General features: G+C 53.0%; 7 protein-coding genes across 7 annotated transcripts; 3 read left to right on the plus strand and 4 right to left on the minus strand.

Annotated features, from left to right (window-relative positions):
• Positions 1-1,079: 1,079 nt before the first annotated feature.
• On the plus strand, positions 1,080-1,931 carry UCRPA7_6812 (putative duf408 domain-containing protein; the record flags this gene model as incomplete). Its single annotated transcript, XM_007919348.1, has 1 exon — positions 1,080-1,931. The coding sequence occupies one exon, from the start codon at positions 1,080-1,082 to the stop codon at positions 1,929-1,931; it is 852 nt and encodes a 283-aa protein (XP_007917539.1).
• A 439-nt stretch (positions 1,932-2,370) lies between these two features.
• On the minus strand, positions 2,371-2,947 carry UCRPA7_6813 (putative 40s ribosomal protein s17 protein; the record flags this gene model as incomplete). Its single annotated transcript, XM_007919349.1, has 3 exons — positions 2,371-2,469; positions 2,534-2,734; positions 2,801-2,947. The coding sequence occupies 3 exons, from the start codon at positions 2,945-2,947 to the stop codon at positions 2,371-2,373; spliced, it is 447 nt and encodes a 148-aa protein (XP_007917540.1).
• Positions 2,948-3,391: 444 nt separating this feature from the next.
• On the minus strand, positions 3,392-5,034 carry UCRPA7_6814 (hypothetical protein; the record flags this gene model as incomplete). The annotated part of the gene is made up of 2 exons (XM_007919350.1): positions 3,392-4,575; positions 5,007-5,034. 2 exons carry the CDS (start codon positions 5,032-5,034, stop codon positions 3,392-3,394), a joined length of 1,212 nt encoding a protein of 403 aa, XP_007917541.1.
• Positions 5,035-5,690: 656 nt separating this feature from the next.
• UCRPA7_6815 (putative glutathione s-transferase protein) lies at positions 5,691-7,009 on the minus strand (the record flags this gene model as incomplete). The annotated part of the gene is made up of 3 exons (XM_007919351.1): positions 5,691-6,255; positions 6,306-6,367; positions 6,992-7,009. The coding sequence occupies 3 exons, from the start codon at positions 7,007-7,009 to the stop codon at positions 5,691-5,693; spliced, it is 645 nt and encodes a 214-aa protein (XP_007917542.1).
• Positions 7,010-8,436: 1,427 nt separating this feature from the next.
• On the plus strand, positions 8,437-11,468 carry UCRPA7_6816 (putative elongation factor 2 protein; the record flags this gene model as incomplete). Its single annotated transcript, XM_007919352.1, has 7 exons — positions 8,437-8,444; positions 8,645-8,690; positions 8,756-8,767; positions 8,828-8,845; positions 8,902-9,293; positions 9,350-11,390; positions 11,451-11,468. The coding sequence occupies 7 exons, from the start codon at positions 8,437-8,439 to the stop codon at positions 11,466-11,468; spliced, it is 2,535 nt and encodes an 844-aa protein (XP_007917543.1).
• Positions 11,469-12,138: 670 nt separating this feature from the next.
• Positions 12,139-14,806, plus strand: UCRPA7_6817 (putative ccch zinc finger and rrm domain-containing protein; the record flags this gene model as incomplete). The annotated part of the gene is made up of 4 exons (XM_007919353.1): positions 12,139-12,203; positions 12,272-12,390; positions 12,453-14,335; positions 14,390-14,806. 4 exons carry the CDS (start codon positions 12,139-12,141, stop codon positions 14,804-14,806), a joined length of 2,484 nt encoding a protein of 827 aa, XP_007917544.1.
• Positions 14,807-15,739: 933 nt separating this feature from the next.
• UCRPA7_6818 (putative methylenetetrahydrofolate reductase 1 protein) lies at positions 15,740-17,618 on the minus strand (the record flags this gene model as incomplete). Its single annotated transcript, XM_007919354.1, has 2 exons — positions 15,740-15,861; positions 15,920-17,618. 2 exons carry the CDS (start codon positions 17,616-17,618, stop codon positions 15,740-15,742), a joined length of 1,821 nt encoding a protein of 606 aa, XP_007917545.1.
• Positions 17,619-19,123: the final 1,505 nt, after the last annotated feature.

Here is a 19,123-nt window from a genome sequence, read left to right on the forward strand (position 1 = left end):
TCTCGGAGGTCAACGCGCGAGCCAGTATGCACAGCGGGTGGTCGAATGTCGAGCTGGAAAGCGACGGAAGAGTTGGAACAATGTTAAAGGTCAAAATAGCAGATGGAAGAGCGGTTGGCGTGACTTGGAGAAGCGCCGAGGCTTAGACGTCAAGCTGGGGGGCTTCAATGGAGAGGAGGTCTTGTCGGACGACGTCAGCGCAAACAGCTAGTTCGGAACCCCCAGTGTTTGTGTCGGGGAATTAGAACCTACCGCCAACACACAAGGCCCAAGTGATTGCCCCACGACCAAGAACGATCAGCAGCTATCTGTGGCTTTGCTCTTAAGTCTCTGTCTGAAGAGCTCAGGGTGCTGAGGCCATGTGGCACAAGCTCTTCGTGTTTGCAGCAAGTTGATGGTGATGGTGATGGGTGTTGCCTAGCCGTCCCTCGTCGACACTTCGCCTTTTCGACAGAACAACGTGGTGCTGGCCGTTGGTAGCGTTTTAGGTGCCGAGAATAGCGTAAGACAGACCCGAGGAGGGGGGCGAAGCTCAGTCCGGTCGAAACGGGTCGTCTTGAAGATCAGGATCCCAAAACCAAAACGCATAGGCCCAATCCGGCTATGCCATGAGGCCGAATGGACTTGACTTGCTTGCCCTGAAGTGACTGCAGCGGCTATATGTACTGTTCGTGTACATATATGCACGAAGAAAACGGGTGGGTGGGTGGTTGGAAGGCCAGCATCAGCGGCGGGCTGCCTGCTACCTAAGGTACTATTTACTTACCTACCTTACCTTTCCCACTCTATCTACCTAGGTATCTTCCTAGCCCATCCAATAGCTGTGCAACCAAGCAGACGGTGTGGCACTCGCTGCGACGAAGGATTCAATGCGTGCAAAAAGCCCCCAGTGGGGCTGATGCCACCCAAAACGGCCACCTGCAAACTACCTGTTGAATACTGAAGGAAGCTAACCTACAGGCAGCTAACCTAATCTGTGTGGCGAGTACTTCAATGACGGAAATGTCATTGTTCACCCAATCCTCCTTACCTGCACACATCGATACGCAGAAGAATCTGTAGATCGTCACAACGTCGTCATGGCTTCTGATGCAGCAGCAAGGCCCCTCAAGAGCATTTTGAAGAAGAATACAGGCGGTGCTGGTGCTGCCCCACGCCGTCAACAGCATGCCCCGCCGAAGACTGAGGCCGAGCAGATCGCTCGCCAGCACGCGCGCATCATCCAGGATAGAAAGGAGCTCGAGACACAAATCTTTGACAACATTAACGAGCTGACCGAGTATCCGCTCGTCAGAAGCGAGTCCTACTCGTCTGCCAACCCGGCACCGAGCGACGTGGCCGGCTTCAAGTCCCTGATCCGACTGTTCCAACCCTCCGACTACGACGACCTCATCGAGGAGCGCAACACCTGCGGACTGTGCGGCTATGCCCTTTGTGCTAAGCCGCGAGTCACCTACAAGGGCGGCGGTGTCTGGAAACTCGTCAACACGGGCACCAAGGACTTCAACATCGTCGAGAGGAAGGAGCTGGAGAAATGGTGTTCCCAGAAGTGCGCTAAGAGAGCGCTCTACATCAAGGTGCAGCTGAACGAGACGGCAGCCTGGGAAAGAGCAGGCATCCCAGATATCGAGATTGAGCTGCTGGACGAGGAGTCCTCTGCTGCCGCCAAGTCAGAGCCAGAGAGGCTAGCAGCCGAGATGGGCCGACTGAACTTGGAGCAGGAGAGGAAGACAGCACAAGACTCCGCTTCGCTCGCTCTGGAAAGGGGAGACACTGCTAAGAAGCAGCCCAGAAAGCCGGTCGGGGTTACAATCAGAGAGAAGGTTACAGGCCAGGCCGAGCCACCCTCTCTGGAGGACTCGGCAGCCGCGTCAAACGTAGTAGAAGGCTATCAAGCCAAATTCGGGGCCCCGAAGGACGTTGACGAGTAGTTTCATAGACTTCGGCCCGGTATGGTGCATTTAAGAAAGGAATGATACCCAATATAGAAGCATGGCGTTTGGCAAAGAAAATCATAAGGCATGTCAGGAAAAAGGAAAACCGGCCATCCATTCTTCTAGCGTAAGGGTCTACACGCCGAAGTGGGTGGTGCAAGACGACAAGAGGTAGAGCATCGCAGGAGATAGCCTTGGAAGGCTGTCTTTCATACAATGCCCCAACACACTCAACCTAGTCACGCGGTATAGCAAAAATTGGAAGATTGGCAATCAAGCGTCATCTCTGATAAATCAGAGAATCGGCGACACCTTGTAGGAGCACGGGATCTTCATTGGATCTACTATGCGCTCACTGCCTTCCATGTAGACGCCAAGTTGGAATCCGAACCAAGCCAAATGTCATGCCCATTCCACCCCCGTTTTCCATGCAAATTTAGTCTCGTCGGGGAGGTCGGTCACCGAAGCGGCGGCCACCACGGTCTTGCGGCTGGACCTGGGTAACGGGGACAACGTTGACGGGGATGGAGTCGAACTGTATGATAACTCTGTCAGCCTCTTCACCCCAGAAGATCATAACTTGAGCAGGGTGTACTCACGCCAAGGTGCTTCAGCAGGTCCTTGGTCTCGGTGTCAACGTCCAGCTGGCCGCTCTCAGAGTTCTGAGTGAAGTCGAGAGCAGAGACCTCGGGGACGTATTGATCCTTGCGCTCTCTCTCCTCCTCCTGCAGCTTGAAGGAGATACCACGGACGGGTCCTCGCTGAATACGCTTCATCAAGTGTGTAGTGTAGCCGGCAATCTGTGTGAACAAAAGTTAGGATTCGAAACGGGGCGCAGTCGAAAATGGCTCGAGGGTGTTGCTGACCTTGTTGCGCAGGCGCTTGGAGGCAATGATGGCGATCTCATCGCAGATTCTCTTGTTGGTCTCGAAGTCCAGGGTGAGCTTGGGGTAGTACCGCTCAATGATGACCTTGGCGGACTTCTTGACGGTCTTTGTGCGAACGCGACCCATTTTGGCGGTTGTGGTTATCGGATTGTGGGAGGGAAGGATAGGAAGAAGTCGTCACAAAAAAGGTGGTTTAGATTTGCACTTTCTCACTAGACATTTTGGTGGTGAGCGCCCACTTGCGGTGCGGGTCCGTGCACGTTTTCTTACGTCTAGGTTTGCCCTACCGATCTAGGATCGATTTCCCGTGCATTATCACATGACCGGCCCTTTAGAGAGCGCCAAGATCCTATGACCCAGTAGCTGGATGACAGCACTAGATCCAGTATCTACCTTAGGTAGTGGTATTGCGAGGTCATGAGATAGATGTCTGGTATTTTACAAGTATAGACAGGTTTACAGATGATTGTTGTGACAGTTACTTCCTCATACACGATACACCCCATTTGCCATCCTCTGCATTGTAGAGGGAATGTTGGGATCGCGCCATCTCTCTATTCGTGGAGAGCTTCAGCTGGTGTCAGATTTCTCGCTAGGAGAATTCAGGCCATATGTTTGCGAGTTGCCCATGACCCTTGTCCCAAAGCCAGAGAGCTTCCGGTATGACTGCGGTGCCGGGGCTTCCTCAACCTCCTGTGGTTTTTGTCCAAAGATCGCCGCTTCTCCCACCATCTCCTTGGCGACAAGCGTTGTCTCTTCCCTTGCCTCACCAAGCTTCAAAATGATTTTACCCTGAGAGTCAATCTTTGCGGCGTTGGCCTGGATAAGGACCTTGGAGCCTCCCGGGGCCTCCGGGTCGAAGTCGTTGAGGCCCGGAATTAGCTCTCGGGTCCTACCACTGATGCTCTTCATGTTGAAGGCAGTGAAGCCTGAAGGAATATCTCCGACAAAACCACCAACACCAAGCTTGGGCGTGAAGCTGCCCATGGTCTGATTTCTAGGAGAGAGGATTCTAGACTTGATTGGGGAGTGAGTCTTTTGGGGTCCGTAAACCGGGTGGTTCTCTAGGTAAGATGCGGTTCGCAAATATGAGATGCCACCGGAAGGGTGTGTAATGGGTGGTCCTTCCTTTGCGTACGGGTTGCCAGTCTTCATGACTCTACCGCTATCAGGAGAAAGGGCACCGAGGATGGCGAGGGGTGAGGCGGGTTGGATAGGCGCAAGATCCAGAAATTGGCCGACCATATTGTACAGAACGGCCCTGTCTTGTCGGAGCTTGCGAAGATAGTCGGTCAATTGCTCATCCGTGATATCGCTAGCCTTTACAGCTGGGGATGTATCGACCTCGCCCTTGTCCATTGCGTTTTCCTGAGCAGACTGTGTCATCTCAACCGCCAGTCGTTCCCGTAGGAACTGACGGAACTCCAAACGCCTGTTCCGAACTTGCTTCTTCAGATAATTGTTGAATTCGCCTTCAGTCATTCCCGCCAGCCATGGCCCCTTGAACTTCCATCGCTTGTCTTCTGCGTCCACGTCTTTGGCATCAATTGCGGTGAAGTCAAACTCCTCCTCAAAGACGGACTTCTCCGGCAGGTCCATCCCAGCTATTGGCTTCTCGGATGGGATGGTGATGGGTAGGTTCATCTCTTGGAACTTCTTGAGAGAGAGGGTGTGGTCTGCAGCGGATGAGAAGTCTGTGACATGCTCGATCGAGTCGACATGCTTGACACGGATGGCAGGCGTCGATGATTTTGCTGTGGATTTCAACGGAAATGGTCGTTTGAATCCCCAGTCTCCACGTATCCTCGAAGACTCGGGCGTTGTGACTGCCTGCAATGTTGGAAACGCCTTCGTCGCCGAGTCCGAGTTATAGCTGGTTGCCGTGGTGAAATCACCAGGTGGTGTTGGCAATGGAGGCGGTAACGAGAACAGGCGCGATGCCCGGAGAATCGCTCCTCCGGGCGACACCGCTCGAGATGCCATTGTCGCGTCTCGGAGTGGGCAAGAGCCTCGTTGCTGCTATTGCTGGAAATGCTCGAGAAGAGAGCTCCAGAGCAGTTCGCGAAAAGATCTCTACAGCAATTGCACATAGGCCGTCTGAGGGTCCGTGCATCACTGGGTGGTACGATGCTTCCCCCAGCAGCCAAGCCAGGGTTAGGGTTGAATCCCAGCCTCAGTCACTTACATCCATGGGCTACTTTCCACTGAAGCATTTCTATAAAGATTTTCCTGTTGGAGGGTTCCAAATGTTCTTACAAAATACCTATTGGTTGAATTAGTTGGGAACGCAAGGACTTCTTACAATGAAGTAATAGCATAAAATATCCATGGTTCGCAGATTCTCAGAGCAGAATCAATACCTTCTTTGTCAGGACAGATTTGACTACATTGCAAGATCATATAATCAATAAACCACAGTGACAAAGTGAGACAAATAAGGTGATAAGAGGGTCTCAACTGCCCCCAATTCTAACTTCCAATCGGCTCAGCACTTTGTTGATCAGCAGGCAAATTTAGCAGGTTCTGCCCCCTGAGTGACTCATTGCCGGTCGCAGATGGCAAATCCCATCACCCACGATATTGAACTTCAGCCCCAATTCATCTATACAGTAAGGTGCTTCTTCTCCCTTTTCAGTGCATAGCCTAGTCTAAGCAGTGCTCTCGAATCTTCCCTAGTCAGTTGATAAAGATCTGGCCAGGTATCAAAGTTGGTTTGCGAGTCGCGATGTACATGATCATGATACGCGGGACGAGTATGGCTGCTCTGGCCGGGAGAGCTTGCCGCTCGATCAACAAATCAACAAGAGAGAAGTTACAGCAAAAGAATGAAGACATATCCATCAATATGATCTTGCGATATTTGTGCTATTCAATAATCGTTTCTCTTCAACCATGGTGCACAAGCGTCCAATAACAAATTATGAACAGCCTCGTCACCTGTTCTCTTCATGACTTCTGTGAAGATGGCCTCATCGACTCTCTTGAAGAACACCAAAAGAGCCACCCATTCAAAGTCGGCATACGTGACCTGCGAGCCCATGAAGAATGGGCCCTCATTCTCCTTCAACAACTCTGTCATCTGCTTTATGTACGGCTCGGCCCCTGCGTAAGTCGCCTCGCCGCCGTTCTTCTCCTCGTACTCCTGGACGGTCATGCCGAGTCTCTGTCGACGGGTCGTGTACCAGTAGTCTACGGACGCCTCGTTGAGTACATTGACGGGCACACGGCTGTAGCATAAGGGGACAATGCTTGCGGTGATCTTGGCGCCAATCTGCTCGACCTTGGCTTGGTAAGGGGAGTGCAGGTCCAGTGGCGGACTGGGGTGGAGTTTGTCCAAGGCGGCGGCTATCTTGTACGAGTCCATCATCCATGTGCCATCGCTGAGCTTGACGGTTGGGATGGTGTATTCGGTGCCTTTCTCATTTGGAGGGAGGCTGCGAAGATGGATTAGTCGAGTCAATCGTGATCCTTCTGTGTTACTCACTGAGGTTGGACCTTAGGTTTGATATCGGGATACTCAGTCTGGAAGAAGTCAGGGTTGTCGTTCTATAAATGGAACGATGAGTACCATACCCATTCGGTCTTATAATCTAGGCCTTTGTAGTTTAGAAGAAGCCGAGCTGAAGAAGGAATGAGTTAGCATAACACAAATTGAAGTGATATAATTCCGTTATGCGATCTTACTGCGTACTCTTCAGTGGATGCCGAGACCAGGCGGTGCAAGGGTCCTTGCTTGGCAGGTCTAGCAATGTGATTTGCCCGGTAGACATGATGTTCTAGGTAATGTCACGGTTTACACGCGTTCACAATATTTTGAAGAATTTCAGGGCAAGTTTGCTACATGGAAATGGAACCTGCTTGATTTTGAAGGATTATTGGTTGACTATTTAGACCCAACGAAGACCCCGCACGATTGCGCCCTTTGGTGTCTAGAAGACATGGAATCATTTATTCCCTCAAGTGTTAGGAGCAGGACACTTGAACTCGGTGTTTGACTCTATGAACGTTGATTTAGACGTAGATAATAATATGAGAGGACAGACCAAGCCTCTTTCTGGAGGTAGAGGCTCTGGGTGCTACTTTGGGAGTACATATTGGCCAGGATACTACGCCACAAGATGCCCAGACACGGAAGAACAGGGACCCTGCTTATATTCTATTTCGCCTTACCAACCGGGTGACTACCATCAGAAGAACGCCTCTTGCGGTAAGAGTGCTATTTTCTACCGTAGGAGTCAAATGGATTGCATCCCACGATAACTACCTCGCTCACTCAGCCGGTGGAGATGCCACCCCGTGGAGATAGTGGGCCGCAAACTCCGATTTTGGCTCGGCCTGACGCAACTGCAAAACCCTACCTCATGTGGCATGGCATGACACCAAGAGAGCTCCGAATGAGGCATCTGCTCTCAGGGTGACCTGAGGTGCCAGGCCCTGCATCTCAATATACCCAGGTAGCTATGCTATTTGATCTATCATACCAGGTATCCTATCCTAGAGAAGCTTGATTACAGGATAAGTCTAGCTGGCATTTGACCACTTCTTGTGCCAAAGTCACTCCATACAGTGGCAATGCAGGGGAGGAAACAAATCTTGCCTCGTACTCTTATCTGGCTTAGAGATGTGGATCCTGCTGGATGCACCTCAACAAGCATACCGCAGATTATACATGCTTTAGCTAGGGTGGACCACAATGACAACACCTTCCCTAGCAACAAAACGAGTCTGAGATAGTAGAGTAGAGAGATCCAAAGCTCCTGTTACTCTTCTACTACGGTGCACAGACCTGCATTATGAAGTCAGAGACATATTAGACACACGAGTCGTGGCCTTTCAAAGCTTGAGGAGACGTAGATGAGGGGTCGGGCATATGGCAAGCTCTGATGAGGGGCAATGGCGATGTACACAAAACAAGGGCAAGCCAGCCCTGGGCTCGAAGCACCACCCTGCATGTTTTTTTTTGGCCGAGTGGGAGAGAAAAAAAATTGTGAGTGTGAGAGGTCTGGCTGGTCTCAAGCTGGAGCTTGTTAGTGCCATGGCCCGACAGATGTGGCAGCCAGTGCCAGCAGCTGTAGAGAGAGCGTGTGGTGGGGCAGGAGTCAGTCAAGGTCAATCAGTCATGTCATCCACCGAGATCTGCTAAGGGATCCTGCTGTTTTGCGAGCAACAGCCAGTGGTACATACCTACATACCTACCTAGTTACCTACAGTACCCGTTGTTTCGTCCCCGCCGAATTCCCACAGCCCGCCAGCCCACCAGCCCACCAAGAAGAGCCAGTCCAGTTCGCCCCTCCTTTTGCCGTCGTGCTGACTTTTTCCTTTCCCTCGCCCTCCCCTCCGCTGCTGGTTTTTGCAACCGTTCAACCTTCACCAACGGTGAATCGTCGCCTTCACTGTTGTCCCTCTTCTTCTTCCCCCTTCCCATCCGCAAACGTCTCGTTTCTTGGGTCTAACCCCAGGATCCGTCACTGCCTTGGGCTTTGTACTCAGCTGGTTGACTGAGTCTGTCCGGCGTGATAAATTCGTGTGCCCCGCCTTTGGCACCCGTCTTGCAAACTCTCCAGACAACACAAAAAAACAACACTTAGGAAGCAACCTCGAGAAATACCGTCACGATGGTCAAGTATGTCCTCTCCCTCCCCCAGACCTCGATCGCACCAGCACCGACAAGATTCTGTGATCATTTTGATACCTCTATCGCACATTTACCCCCACTGAGCCCATCGCACCAAACCCAACCGAACCCCGCGCAATCTAGCCATCCAAGATGGCACCGCCAAAGCATCAAGGATCTCGTTTTGCTGACCTGTTTCCGCTATCTAGCTTCACCGTCGACGAGATCAGGCAGCTGATGAACAAGCCGTCCAATGTATGTTACTCTTCCCGTCCTAGACTATCACCTTGAGAGATGGTAGCTAACGTATCATGCGCTAGGTTCGAAACATGGTATGATACCTTTAATAATCCAAATGCCAGGTAATGGTGTGTGCTAACTCCAGTATTCAGAGCGTTATTGCCCATGTCGTAAGTTCTCGCTCCCTGTGTGCTTTTGCTTCACCTTCAAGCTGACCAGACTCTAGGATCACGGCAAGTCTACACTGACCGACTCCCTCCTGGCTAAGGCTGGTATCATCTCCACCGGAAAGGCTGGAGATGCTCGTGCCACCGACACCAGAGCCGACGAGCAGGAGCGTGGTATCACCATCAAGTCGACCGCCATCTCCCTGTACGCCACTCTCCCCGATGAGGAGGACCTCAAGGACATCGTCGGCCAGAAGGTCGACGGCAAGGACTTCTTGATCAACCTGATCGACTCTCCCGGGCACGTTGATTTCTCCTCTGAGGTCACTGCTGCTCTGCGAGTCACTGATGGTGCTCTTGTCGTCGTCGACACCATTGAGGGTGTTTGCGTCCAGACCGAGACCGTTTTGCGACAGGCTCTTGGTGAGCGTATCAAGCCCGTTGTTATCATGTAAGCCAAAGAGCACAATAACCTGCACTTTTGGTCCCGTTCTAATTCCTTCACAGCAACAAGGTTGATCGTGCTCTTCTTGAGCTTCAGGTCGAGAAGGAGGATCTGTATCAGTCCTTCTCAAGAACCATTGAGTCCGTCAACGTCATTATCTCGACATATCTTGACAAAACTCTTGGTGACGTCCAGGTCTACCCCGACAAGGGTACCGTCGCTTTCGGTTCCGGTCTCCACGGATGGGCTTTCACCATCCGCCAGTTCGCTGTCCGTTATGCCAAGAAGTTCGGTGTTGACCGAAACAAGATGATGGAGCGTCTGTGGGGTGACAACTACTTCAACCCTGCCACCAAGAAGTGGACCAAGAACGGCACTCATAACGGCAAGAACCTTGAGCGTGCCTTCAACCAGTTCATTCTGGACCCCATCTTCAAGATCTTCGCCGCTGTGATGAACTTCAAGAAGGACGAGGTTGAGTCTCTTCTCACCAAGCTGGACCTCAAGCTCCCCGCCTCCGAGAAGGACAAGGAGGGCAAGCAGCTGCTGAAGGTTGTCATGCGCACTTTCCTTCCCGCTGCCGACTCTCTTCTGGAGATGATGATTCTTCACCTGCCTTCCCCCGTCACCGCCCAGAAGTACCGTGCTGAGACTCTGTACGAGGGTCCCCCTGATGATGAGGCTGCCATTGGTATCCGTGACTGCGACCCCAAGGCTCCTCTCATGCTGTACGTCTCCAAGATGGTGCCGACCTCCGATAAGGGTCGTTTCTACGCCTTCGGTCGTGTCTTCGCCGGTACCGTCCGATCCGGTCTCAAGGTCCGCATTCAGGGCCCCAACTACGTCCCTGGCAAGAAGGAGGATCTGTTCGTCAAGGCTATCCAGCGTACCGTCCTGATGATGGGTGGCAAGGTCGAGCCCATTGACGACATGCCTGCCGGAAACATCGTCGGTCTGGTCGGTATCGATCAGTTCCTGCTGAAGTCCGGTACCCTGACCACCAGCGAGACTGCCCACAACCTGAAGGTCATGAAGTTCTCCGTCTCTCCTGTCGTGCAGCGATCCGTCCAGGTCAAGAACGCCCAGGATCTTCCCAAGCTGGTCGAAGGTCTCAAGCGTCTGTCCAAGTCTGACCCTTGCGTCCTGATTACCTCCAACGAGGCTGGTGAGCACGTTGTTGCTGGTGCCGGTGAGCTGCATCTCGAGATTTGCTTGAACGATCTCGAGCACGACCACGCTGGTGTCCCTCTCATCATCTCCGACCCCGTCGTTCAGTACCGTGAGACTGTCGCTGGCAAGTCAAGCATGACTGCTCTGTCCAAGTCCCCCAACAAGCACAACCGTCTGTACATGGTTGCTGAGCCCATGGATGAGGAGCTCTCTCAGGCTATCGAGCAGGGCAAGGTCAGCCCTCGTGATGATTTCAAGGCACGTGCTCGTGTCCTTGCCGATGACTTCGGCTGGGATGTCACCGATGCCCGAAAGATCTGGACTTTTGGCCCTGACACCACCGGTGCCAACTTGCTGGTTGACCAGACCAAGGCTGTTCAGTACCTGAACGAAATCAAGGACTCCGTCGTGTCTGGTTTCCAGTGGGCAACGAGAGAAGGCCCGATTGCTGAGGAGCCGATGCGCTCCGTCCGCTTCAACATTCTTGATGTTACCCTGCACGCTGATGCCATTCACCGTGGTGGTGGACAGATCATCCCGACTGCCCGTCGTGTCCTGTACGCTGCTCACCTGTTGGCTGAGCCTTCTCTGCTTGAGCCCGTCTTCCTGGTTGAGATCCAGGTGCCTGAGCAGGCAATGGGTGGTGTCTATGGTGTCCTGACCCGACGACGTGGTCACGTCTTCCACGAGGAGCAGCGTCCTGGCACTCCTCTCTTCACCATCAAGGCCTACCTGCCCGTCATGGAGTCCTTCGGTTTCAACGGTGATCTGCGCCAGGGTACCTCCGGACAGGCTTTCCCCACCCTTGTCTTCGACCACTGGCAGACTCTGCCTGGTGGTTCTCCTCTGGACCCCACCTCTCTCACTGGAAAGGTTGTCCAGGATATGCGTAAGCGCAAGGGTATCAAGGTTGAGGTTCCGGGCTATGAAAACGTAGGTTTCCCTTCAAGTCCTCCCTCTCCGCATTACAGATTTGCTAACATGATGAAATAGTACTATGACAAGCTGTAAACGCTTTCTCTCGACGCTCATAGACTTCAGTCGGTGCTGTTTCTGGCATTCCTCATAGAACGGCTCTTTCGCAAAATGGACTCGTTAGCTCTTCGCTACTAGTCAAAGAGGTACTGGGTCACAAAACGGAAAATGAGGCTGGGGATGATAAACGACGAGCAGAGGATTAAGCAGAAAGCTCCGGAACTTTCGTTATCATAGTCCACTTTCCCTGCTGTAGTTACGTGAGGATTCGAATTGAGTGCATTGATGAAATCGAAAGGCCATGTTATAGATGACAGCCCTGTCAGGGGTTGAATGAGTGAATTTGGAGTGCAAATTGTGAAAGAAGAATAGAGATTGTAAATGAAGTCTACGCAGACCGACATCCATGTGAACCATGCGTAAGGCTGAGCTGGAGACGAAAACCGTTTGATGTGGCTCAGTTGCTATGACGCAGCCAATGGGCGCACGGCAAAGCTGGGGCTGTCAGCCACCCAACCGACCTCGAGCTCTCTCTCTTGTGCCTTGTGACGCGATTGTCCCCCGAGGCCGACGACTCGCACCACGAAACTTGCTGCTAAGCACCGAAGCCCTTTTACTTCAAACGGACTGTTTTGTTGCTCGATCGACACTCCCACCCCATGACCTAATAACAGTAGTATACCCATCCATATCGCAGTGGGCAACCATGTTGTTCCCGGAGGAAGATGCGCCGCTGCTCAAAGCCTGGATTGTGAAGCGGCTAGAGGATACGTGCGTCAACCTCGAGTTTTTCGCGAGCACCCCAGGGTCACCATGGCTAACTACTAAATTTGCTACAGGTCTGATGCGGACGCTGATGTCCTCGCCGACTACGTTCTCGCTCTTCTTCGCCACGATGGAAGCATCGACGACGTCCGCAAGCTCTGCGAAGAGGAAATACCCGATTTCCTCAAGGAAGGTGCGCAAAGGCAGATGTCAAGCTGCACATGGCCGTGGTCCCCGCTAAATCTTACTTCGCAGATTCATCGGTTTTCGTCCGAGATGTCTTCGAGGCAATCCAGTACAAGTCCTATCTCCCAGGCGCTCCTCAACCTCCAAAGCGACCCGCCGCAAAATCTCAGTTCGAGTTCTCCGGCCTGACAATGGGCGGACCGCCACAACTTTCGATGGGTCTTCCACCACAGAACGGCAACAAGAAACGCTCGTTCCACGATCGCGGCGAGCCAGATGCGCCGACGGGCAGAGACGGCCCCCAGCATGGTGGCAGACAGTACAAGCAGCCTCGCCGAGGAGGTGGCCGTGGCGGTCGTGGGCCGGGCGGCTTCCAAGGAGGGATGATGCAGGGGCCTCACCAGGGCGCACAGCAGATCATACCGGCGTTCGACCCGAACAATCCCATGGAGGCGATTCTGAAGATGCAGCAGATGGGCATCCCCATACCCCCGATGCCCACCTATTCAGGGGGTTACCAACCCCCGCGCGGCCCGCAGGTGCAGAGGAGGAGAGGCAGGTGTCGAGACTTTGAGTCCAAGGGCTACTGCGCACGCGGGCAGAACTGCATGTTCGAGCATGCCGTTGACCCCATGTACGTCCCACCTCAGGGACTGCATCAGGGGCTACAGTACGATGAAGGTCAGATTTTCTCCCAAGTCCCACGGACGCCGCAAAGTGTGGTGGCTCCCGAGGCTGTTTTCGTTTCTTCTCCCCCTACCGTCTTCGATCCCCAACTCAGCTCTCAATTCCAAGCACTCCAACAAATCCTAACCACCATATTAGAGTACAACCCGAACAAATCTGCCATGATGATGGGCGGTGATTTCCCGGCGCTGCCTCCCCAGTTCCCTCCCCAAGCCCCACCTTTCACACAGCAGAACGGCGGACGAGACCAGACGAGACGAAAGGATAACAGGCAGGGTAACCAAGGGGGTCAGAAGCGTAAGGGCCGTGCCCCCTTCTCTGCTGACGGCCCAGTCCACGACAGGACCAAGTCGACGATCGTCATTGAGAACATACCCGAGGAGAAGTTCTCCGAGGACGAGGTGCGGGGCTTCTTCTCGCAGTTTGGTAACATCATAGAGGTGTCCATGCAGCCGTACAAGCATCTGGCTATCGTCAAATTCGATAATTGGAATGCGGCGAATGCGGCATATCGATCACCCAAGGTGATATTTGACAATCGGTTTGTCAAGGTCTTTTGGTTCAAAGAAAACGACGGCAAGTCAATGCCGCCATCCACGCCGCTGAATGGAGGCTCCACAGCGAATGGTAGCAAGAATGGTGCTGCCGATGGTGGCAACGCAGCATTGTCAGGGAGCCCTGAGGCTGAGATTGATATGGAAGAGTTTGCGCGCAAGCAAGAGGAAGCGCAGAAGGCCCACGAAGAGAAGATGGCCAAGAAGCAAGAGCTCGAGAAGATGAGGTTAGAGCTAGAGCAGAGACAAAGCCAGCTAGTCGCCAAGCAACAAGAGGAGAAGCAGAAGCTGTTAGCAAAGATTGCTGCTAGTTCCAAGAAGGAGGGGGATGCCTCTGGAGACATATCAATGACGCCTGGCACGCCTGGCTCGAAGCTGTCACAAACAGAGGCACTCAAAGCCCAGCTTGCCGCACTACAGGCTGAGGCCAACAGCTTGGGCATAGATCCCAATGCCGCTGCCGAGGCCATGGATGAGACAGGCGCATGGGGCGCCGCAGGACGAGGGCGCGGGAGAGGCGGACTGTTCCGCGGACGTGGCGGTGCCCCAACAAGGGGCTTCCGAGGCGGGTATCGCGGCCGAGGCGGTGGTTCTGGTGGTTCAGCTCTATATGCGCAGTACTCTCTGGATAACCGACCAAAGAGAATCGCATTGACCGGTGTCGACTTCAGCGCGCCGGAGAAGGACGAGGCTCTCCGGCAGTACCTCTTCGTAAGTATTCACCCTGTCTGTCTCCAATGTGAAACTCCTTCTAACGCCTTCCAGACCGTCGCCGGCTTCACAGACGTCCGGATGGACTCGTCTTCAGCACAGATCACCTTCGAGGACCGCAAGTCGGCCGAGAGCTTCTACAACACCGTCGCCGGCCCCAAGCAAATCCCCGGGATCGATGGCCAGGTCGAGCCCGCCTGGGTCAACAACACGGCGGGCTCGTCCCTCCTGCCATCGACTACGAACACGGTTGACTTTGCAACCGTCGCGGCCGGCGCTCAGAACGGGCAGACGAAGAGCGGTCCGGCGGCTATGGCGCCGGCGCCGGCGGCAGTGCCGGAAGACGTTCCCATGGCGGGCGCTAATGGTGCCGAAAACACGGCGGCGTCGAACGACCACGCGGCTCAGCAGCAGGACCACGTGGAGATGGACTATGATGTTGCGGGCGAGGATGACTGGGGTGTCGAGTAAATAGCGGACGGACAGTTGCATTGTTGTTTTGGAGCAAGGGAAAAGAAAAGTTACGTTACTGGACGGATGGTCTCGCAGGGATAGCGGCAGCATAGCATATCCGTGTATACATGAAAACCATTGTATGTTATCACAAAGTCATGGACAGGGATGTTCCTGAATACGGAAGGAAGCTCATGACGAGCTGTGTATATGCCGGAGACTAGAAGTTGTCTCGGGTGCTTGTCATTTCTATCTGTCACTTCTTGATGCTAGAGTTGAGGCATCGAACCGCCGTCATGGCTGGCTATGTGCACACACCGCCCTCCTTCTGTATTTCTAGTCCTCGTCAAGGCCTTTTCCAAACAGGTCTTGCTCATTTGCTCTCCTTTGTTGAAAGGAGGCTTTCTTCTCTTCTTATCTCTGTATGATTCGAGTCAAAAGTCCAGCTCAGTTCTGGACCCTCGAATGTATCATCATCTCTCCGTCAAAATGCCCAATATTGGCTCCTATCGCCGAGGAGCGAGCCGTGTTGAACTCCGTAAGCTCCCTTCCAAGAAAAGAGAAAAGACATGTAGACCCAAATGTTCATGCTTTTTCGGTTTCCCCAGGGGTATCGTTGAGATATATGCATGCATGCCCATTTTTCAAAGCTTTTTAGTAATGCTACCGGGGATTGGCAAGAAAACAAACCGCTTGCCGATCCCGGACCCCCTATAAACCATTTTGTTGAAAAAATGCATTAGTATGTTCAAATGTTCGGAATAACGCCTCTAGCCATGCTCTGATATCCGTCTTTGTTGAATTGGAAAAAAGGGGTATGCTTGGCTTGGAGGTGCTAGCTGGAGAAAAAGATGTATGGGCGTCTTTAACATCCCAATCGTGCCGTGTCGTCATGTATTAAGTTCGAAGGCATTGTTGAAGCCTCGAGTCGCAGATGTTAAATCTGCATATTTAAGCCCCATTTGGTTGGGGTTCGACCTGACCATTAGTCTCAGCAACTTTGTCCAGGTCCTTGACGGCAAGGCCGTCGAATAGCTCGAAGATGGTCCGTGACTGGTGGAAATCATTGTTCACTGCGGCATAGATTAATTTAATGTTTTGGTTCTGGAAAGACAATACTAGAAAACTCACCAATGTTGACCAAGTACCAGTGGTCCATCACATCTTCTAGCAGGACTCGGCTAGGGGTGCCTGCATCGTAGCAGCGTGCCCACTCCAAGCCGAGCTGGAAGGCTTCATCCTTCCAAGCGAGGAAGCTGATACTCTCAACAATTGTTGGCTGAACAATCTCCTTTCCTGGAAAGACGCCCCAGGTGACGGCATTTGGTCCCTCGTGTGGCGCATTACTCTGCAGATTGCCCTTTCTCGTCACGGCGTAGTATGACAGATCCGGCTGCTTCTCAATACGTGCAATCAGTTCAGGCAAGATCTCCGGTGAGACCAGAACCTCAAGATATGACTTCTGATACACATAGCCGTTCGGTGGGCCCCACCCGTGAATGGGGTGTGAGGACTTTACTCCGTTGACAGCAGGCTGGGAGTTAATTGTAATGAGACCTCGTTTGTTGAGTTCAATCAAGTCGTTCCGGATGGAATCGGCTTCGCTCGTGAGGGGTGACTCGCTCCAAGGTAGACAGTCGAGCTCATTATTGAGATATTTGACGAATAGAGAGGCGACATCACTGATAGACTTGGGCTCACCCCATTTCTTACGGTTCTGCTCGTTTGTACCGGTCAGGCCAATGCCGTAGGCGTCCAGTTCGCCAAAAGCAGGAGAACGAGAATCACCCCAGCGTCCGTTAGGGAACTCATCCCAATCCTGGGTCCGGGTGACATAAGACTTGTTGCGGTTGCGCCAGAATATGGGGCGTACATCTTCGTCACGGCGGCCGAAGCCCAATGACTGCTTCCAGGGCAGAGCCTGTTTAAGAGGCCGCTCCACGGAGGGCATCCACTTAAGCTCCTCTAGAACCATGCGAGTGGCCTGGGCCAGATTCATGGTGTAGAAGTGCAGGTGTCGAATACCAGCCTGAAGGATCTTTCGGCACATCTCAGCAACAAGGGTCTTGCCAATGTCTCGGACCGCCACGTCGTCGTTCTTGACATGATCCAGGGCCTCCATCCACTCCTTTGGGACGTTGCACTTCATGTGGTTTGCGCGGCGTAGGAAGCTGGCATAGGTAGCAATAGGCATGATACCTGGGATAATGGGGATGGTTATGCCCCTTTCCCTAACCTTGCCTACCCAGCGCAGGAAGTTGTCGACATCGTAAAACATCTGGGTTACAATGAAGGAGGCGCCCATGTCAACCTTCTCCTTGAGATGGTCAAGCAGTAGCTCCTCGTCCTTGTTGTCGTCTGTGCCCTCCGGATAGCCCGCCACGCCAATATCAAAATGGTCCCCGTAGGTTTTGCGGATGTGGCCGACCAGATCCCTCGCGTACTGGAAATCTCCATCCGTGGCCACCCATTTCTCCTTCTCTCTGGGAGGATCACCCCTCAAGGCCAGAATATTTGTGCAGCCCGCCTTGTAGGCCTTTTGCAGAGCATCATTGACCTTCTCTAGGCCCATGTCGGTGCAAGTCAAGTGCATACAGGTCTCGAGGCCAAAGTAGGTCTGTGCCTGGACGACCATTTCGCATGTGAGCTCGGCCACACGGCCGCCGGCGCCCCAGGTGATGTCGATGAACTTGGGGCCAAAGTGATACATGCGCTCCATGCGGTCGTAGAGGTTCTGGACACCCTGCGCGGTCTTCGGGGGAAAGTACTCGAACGAGAAGGACGGTTGGCCGGTCCTCTCGGCGTCCGCTATCATATCCCGGATATGCATCTTGACAGGCTGGACGAGCCGCTCGCAGACGAAGAATAGTGTGATTTAAGGATAGAACTGCCCTCACTTATGCTGTTAGCTCGCCATTGAAAGAAGATTTGGAGTGAATCTAAGCTGCAAATGCGACGAGCAAAGCAAATCCATGTGTTTTCGGCACCGAGAAGAAGCAGAACCTGTGTGGGCAGCCCGGTGGTGTTGTCCATGCAGCGAGACCGCTCTTTGGAGCCACTGGGACTGGGAACCATTTGTTGGGAAGAGGCTTTTGCATACCTTGACGATCTAGAAAGACTATGAATCCTCTACGATCTCCAAGCTACCAGTACCCAGGTGCTCAACCGCACGCACCGTCCAGAGGTAGGTAGGTAGGAGAGGGAGGAGGTATGACGGACAGAATCCCCCGCAATGACAACAAAAATACAAAACACAAGCAAAGAGAGGGTAAGGGGGTAGGCCGGCCAAGATAGGTAGGTAAGGTAAGGTAAGGTGGAAAATGCAGAAAAAAAGACTGGATCCTCTCCGGGGCGGACAGTAGCGTTGGCAGTGTCCCTACTACGTACCTAGGAGCTACATGTAGGTAGCGCAGAAAAGCGACAACGGCGCCGTCTGACATGCGGCGGTGCCTTCCTCATTCTCTTCTTTTTCTCACCTTTCTTCTCGTTGCATCTGGGTGCATCGATCCTTCCTTCCATTCCATTTGTCTTGACTCTTGCACCTGTATGCATTCACACATGCCATGCCATGCCTACAAACAAAGCGACACCATGTCGACTCACTGCGCAAGCTTATGCCATTGAAGCTTGATCCCTCTGAGTCTATTTTACAAAGTAGGTGACCTTATGCAGGCTCCCCTCCTGCAGATGCACTCTGCACACCGTTTTTAAGGCATCTTGTTTGAATGTCTCCTTCTCTCTTCACTTTCCCGGCGCAGTCAATACTGTAAGTAGCTCTACTCGGGAAATCTGATCTCCCGCTAGATCCGCCACACACGAAATCACTTCTTGATTCAGGGAGCTTCAGGATCCTGGATATGAGCGATGTGATACATGGAATTCGAAAGTTCAAGAGTGATTTTGATTGCTTCATACGGGCGATCGTGGAGGGGTAATCTGCAATCTATAGATTATGGAGGGGTCACTCGCGGAAGGAGGGGCCTTGCATCCTTCTTCCTCTTTCCCAACGCACGGGCAGGGCGTAGGCTGGCACGGCTGGTAGGGAGGTAGGGTACCACCCCGAGCACCCCTCCATTCCCATTCACTTTTACCAGGTACTCGACGGTCTAGTTAGTGTAGGACCCCCGACCCCGGTTCCAGGCTGCCCCTCCATTGGATCCCCATCCTATTCCATCCCATCCAATCGTGTGTCAATGGTCCCCCTTCCCTATCAAAACCCGTCACCGCCCTTCAACATTCGGGATGCTCCTGCCTTGCGAGCGTTATCTCAAAAAACTTCAAATTGAGGAGAAATTACACCTTGAAGCGGTCTAAGGTCTGTTTGATCACCTCTAT

This window comes from Phaeoacremonium minimum (genome assembly GCF_000392275.1).
Source record: "Phaeoacremonium minimum UCRPA7 unplaced genomic scaffold PA7_03_scaffold_496, whole genome shotgun sequence".
NCBI classification, from domain to species: domain Eukaryota; kingdom Fungi; phylum Ascomycota; class Sordariomycetes; order Togniniales; family Togniniaceae; genus Phaeoacremonium; species Phaeoacremonium minimum.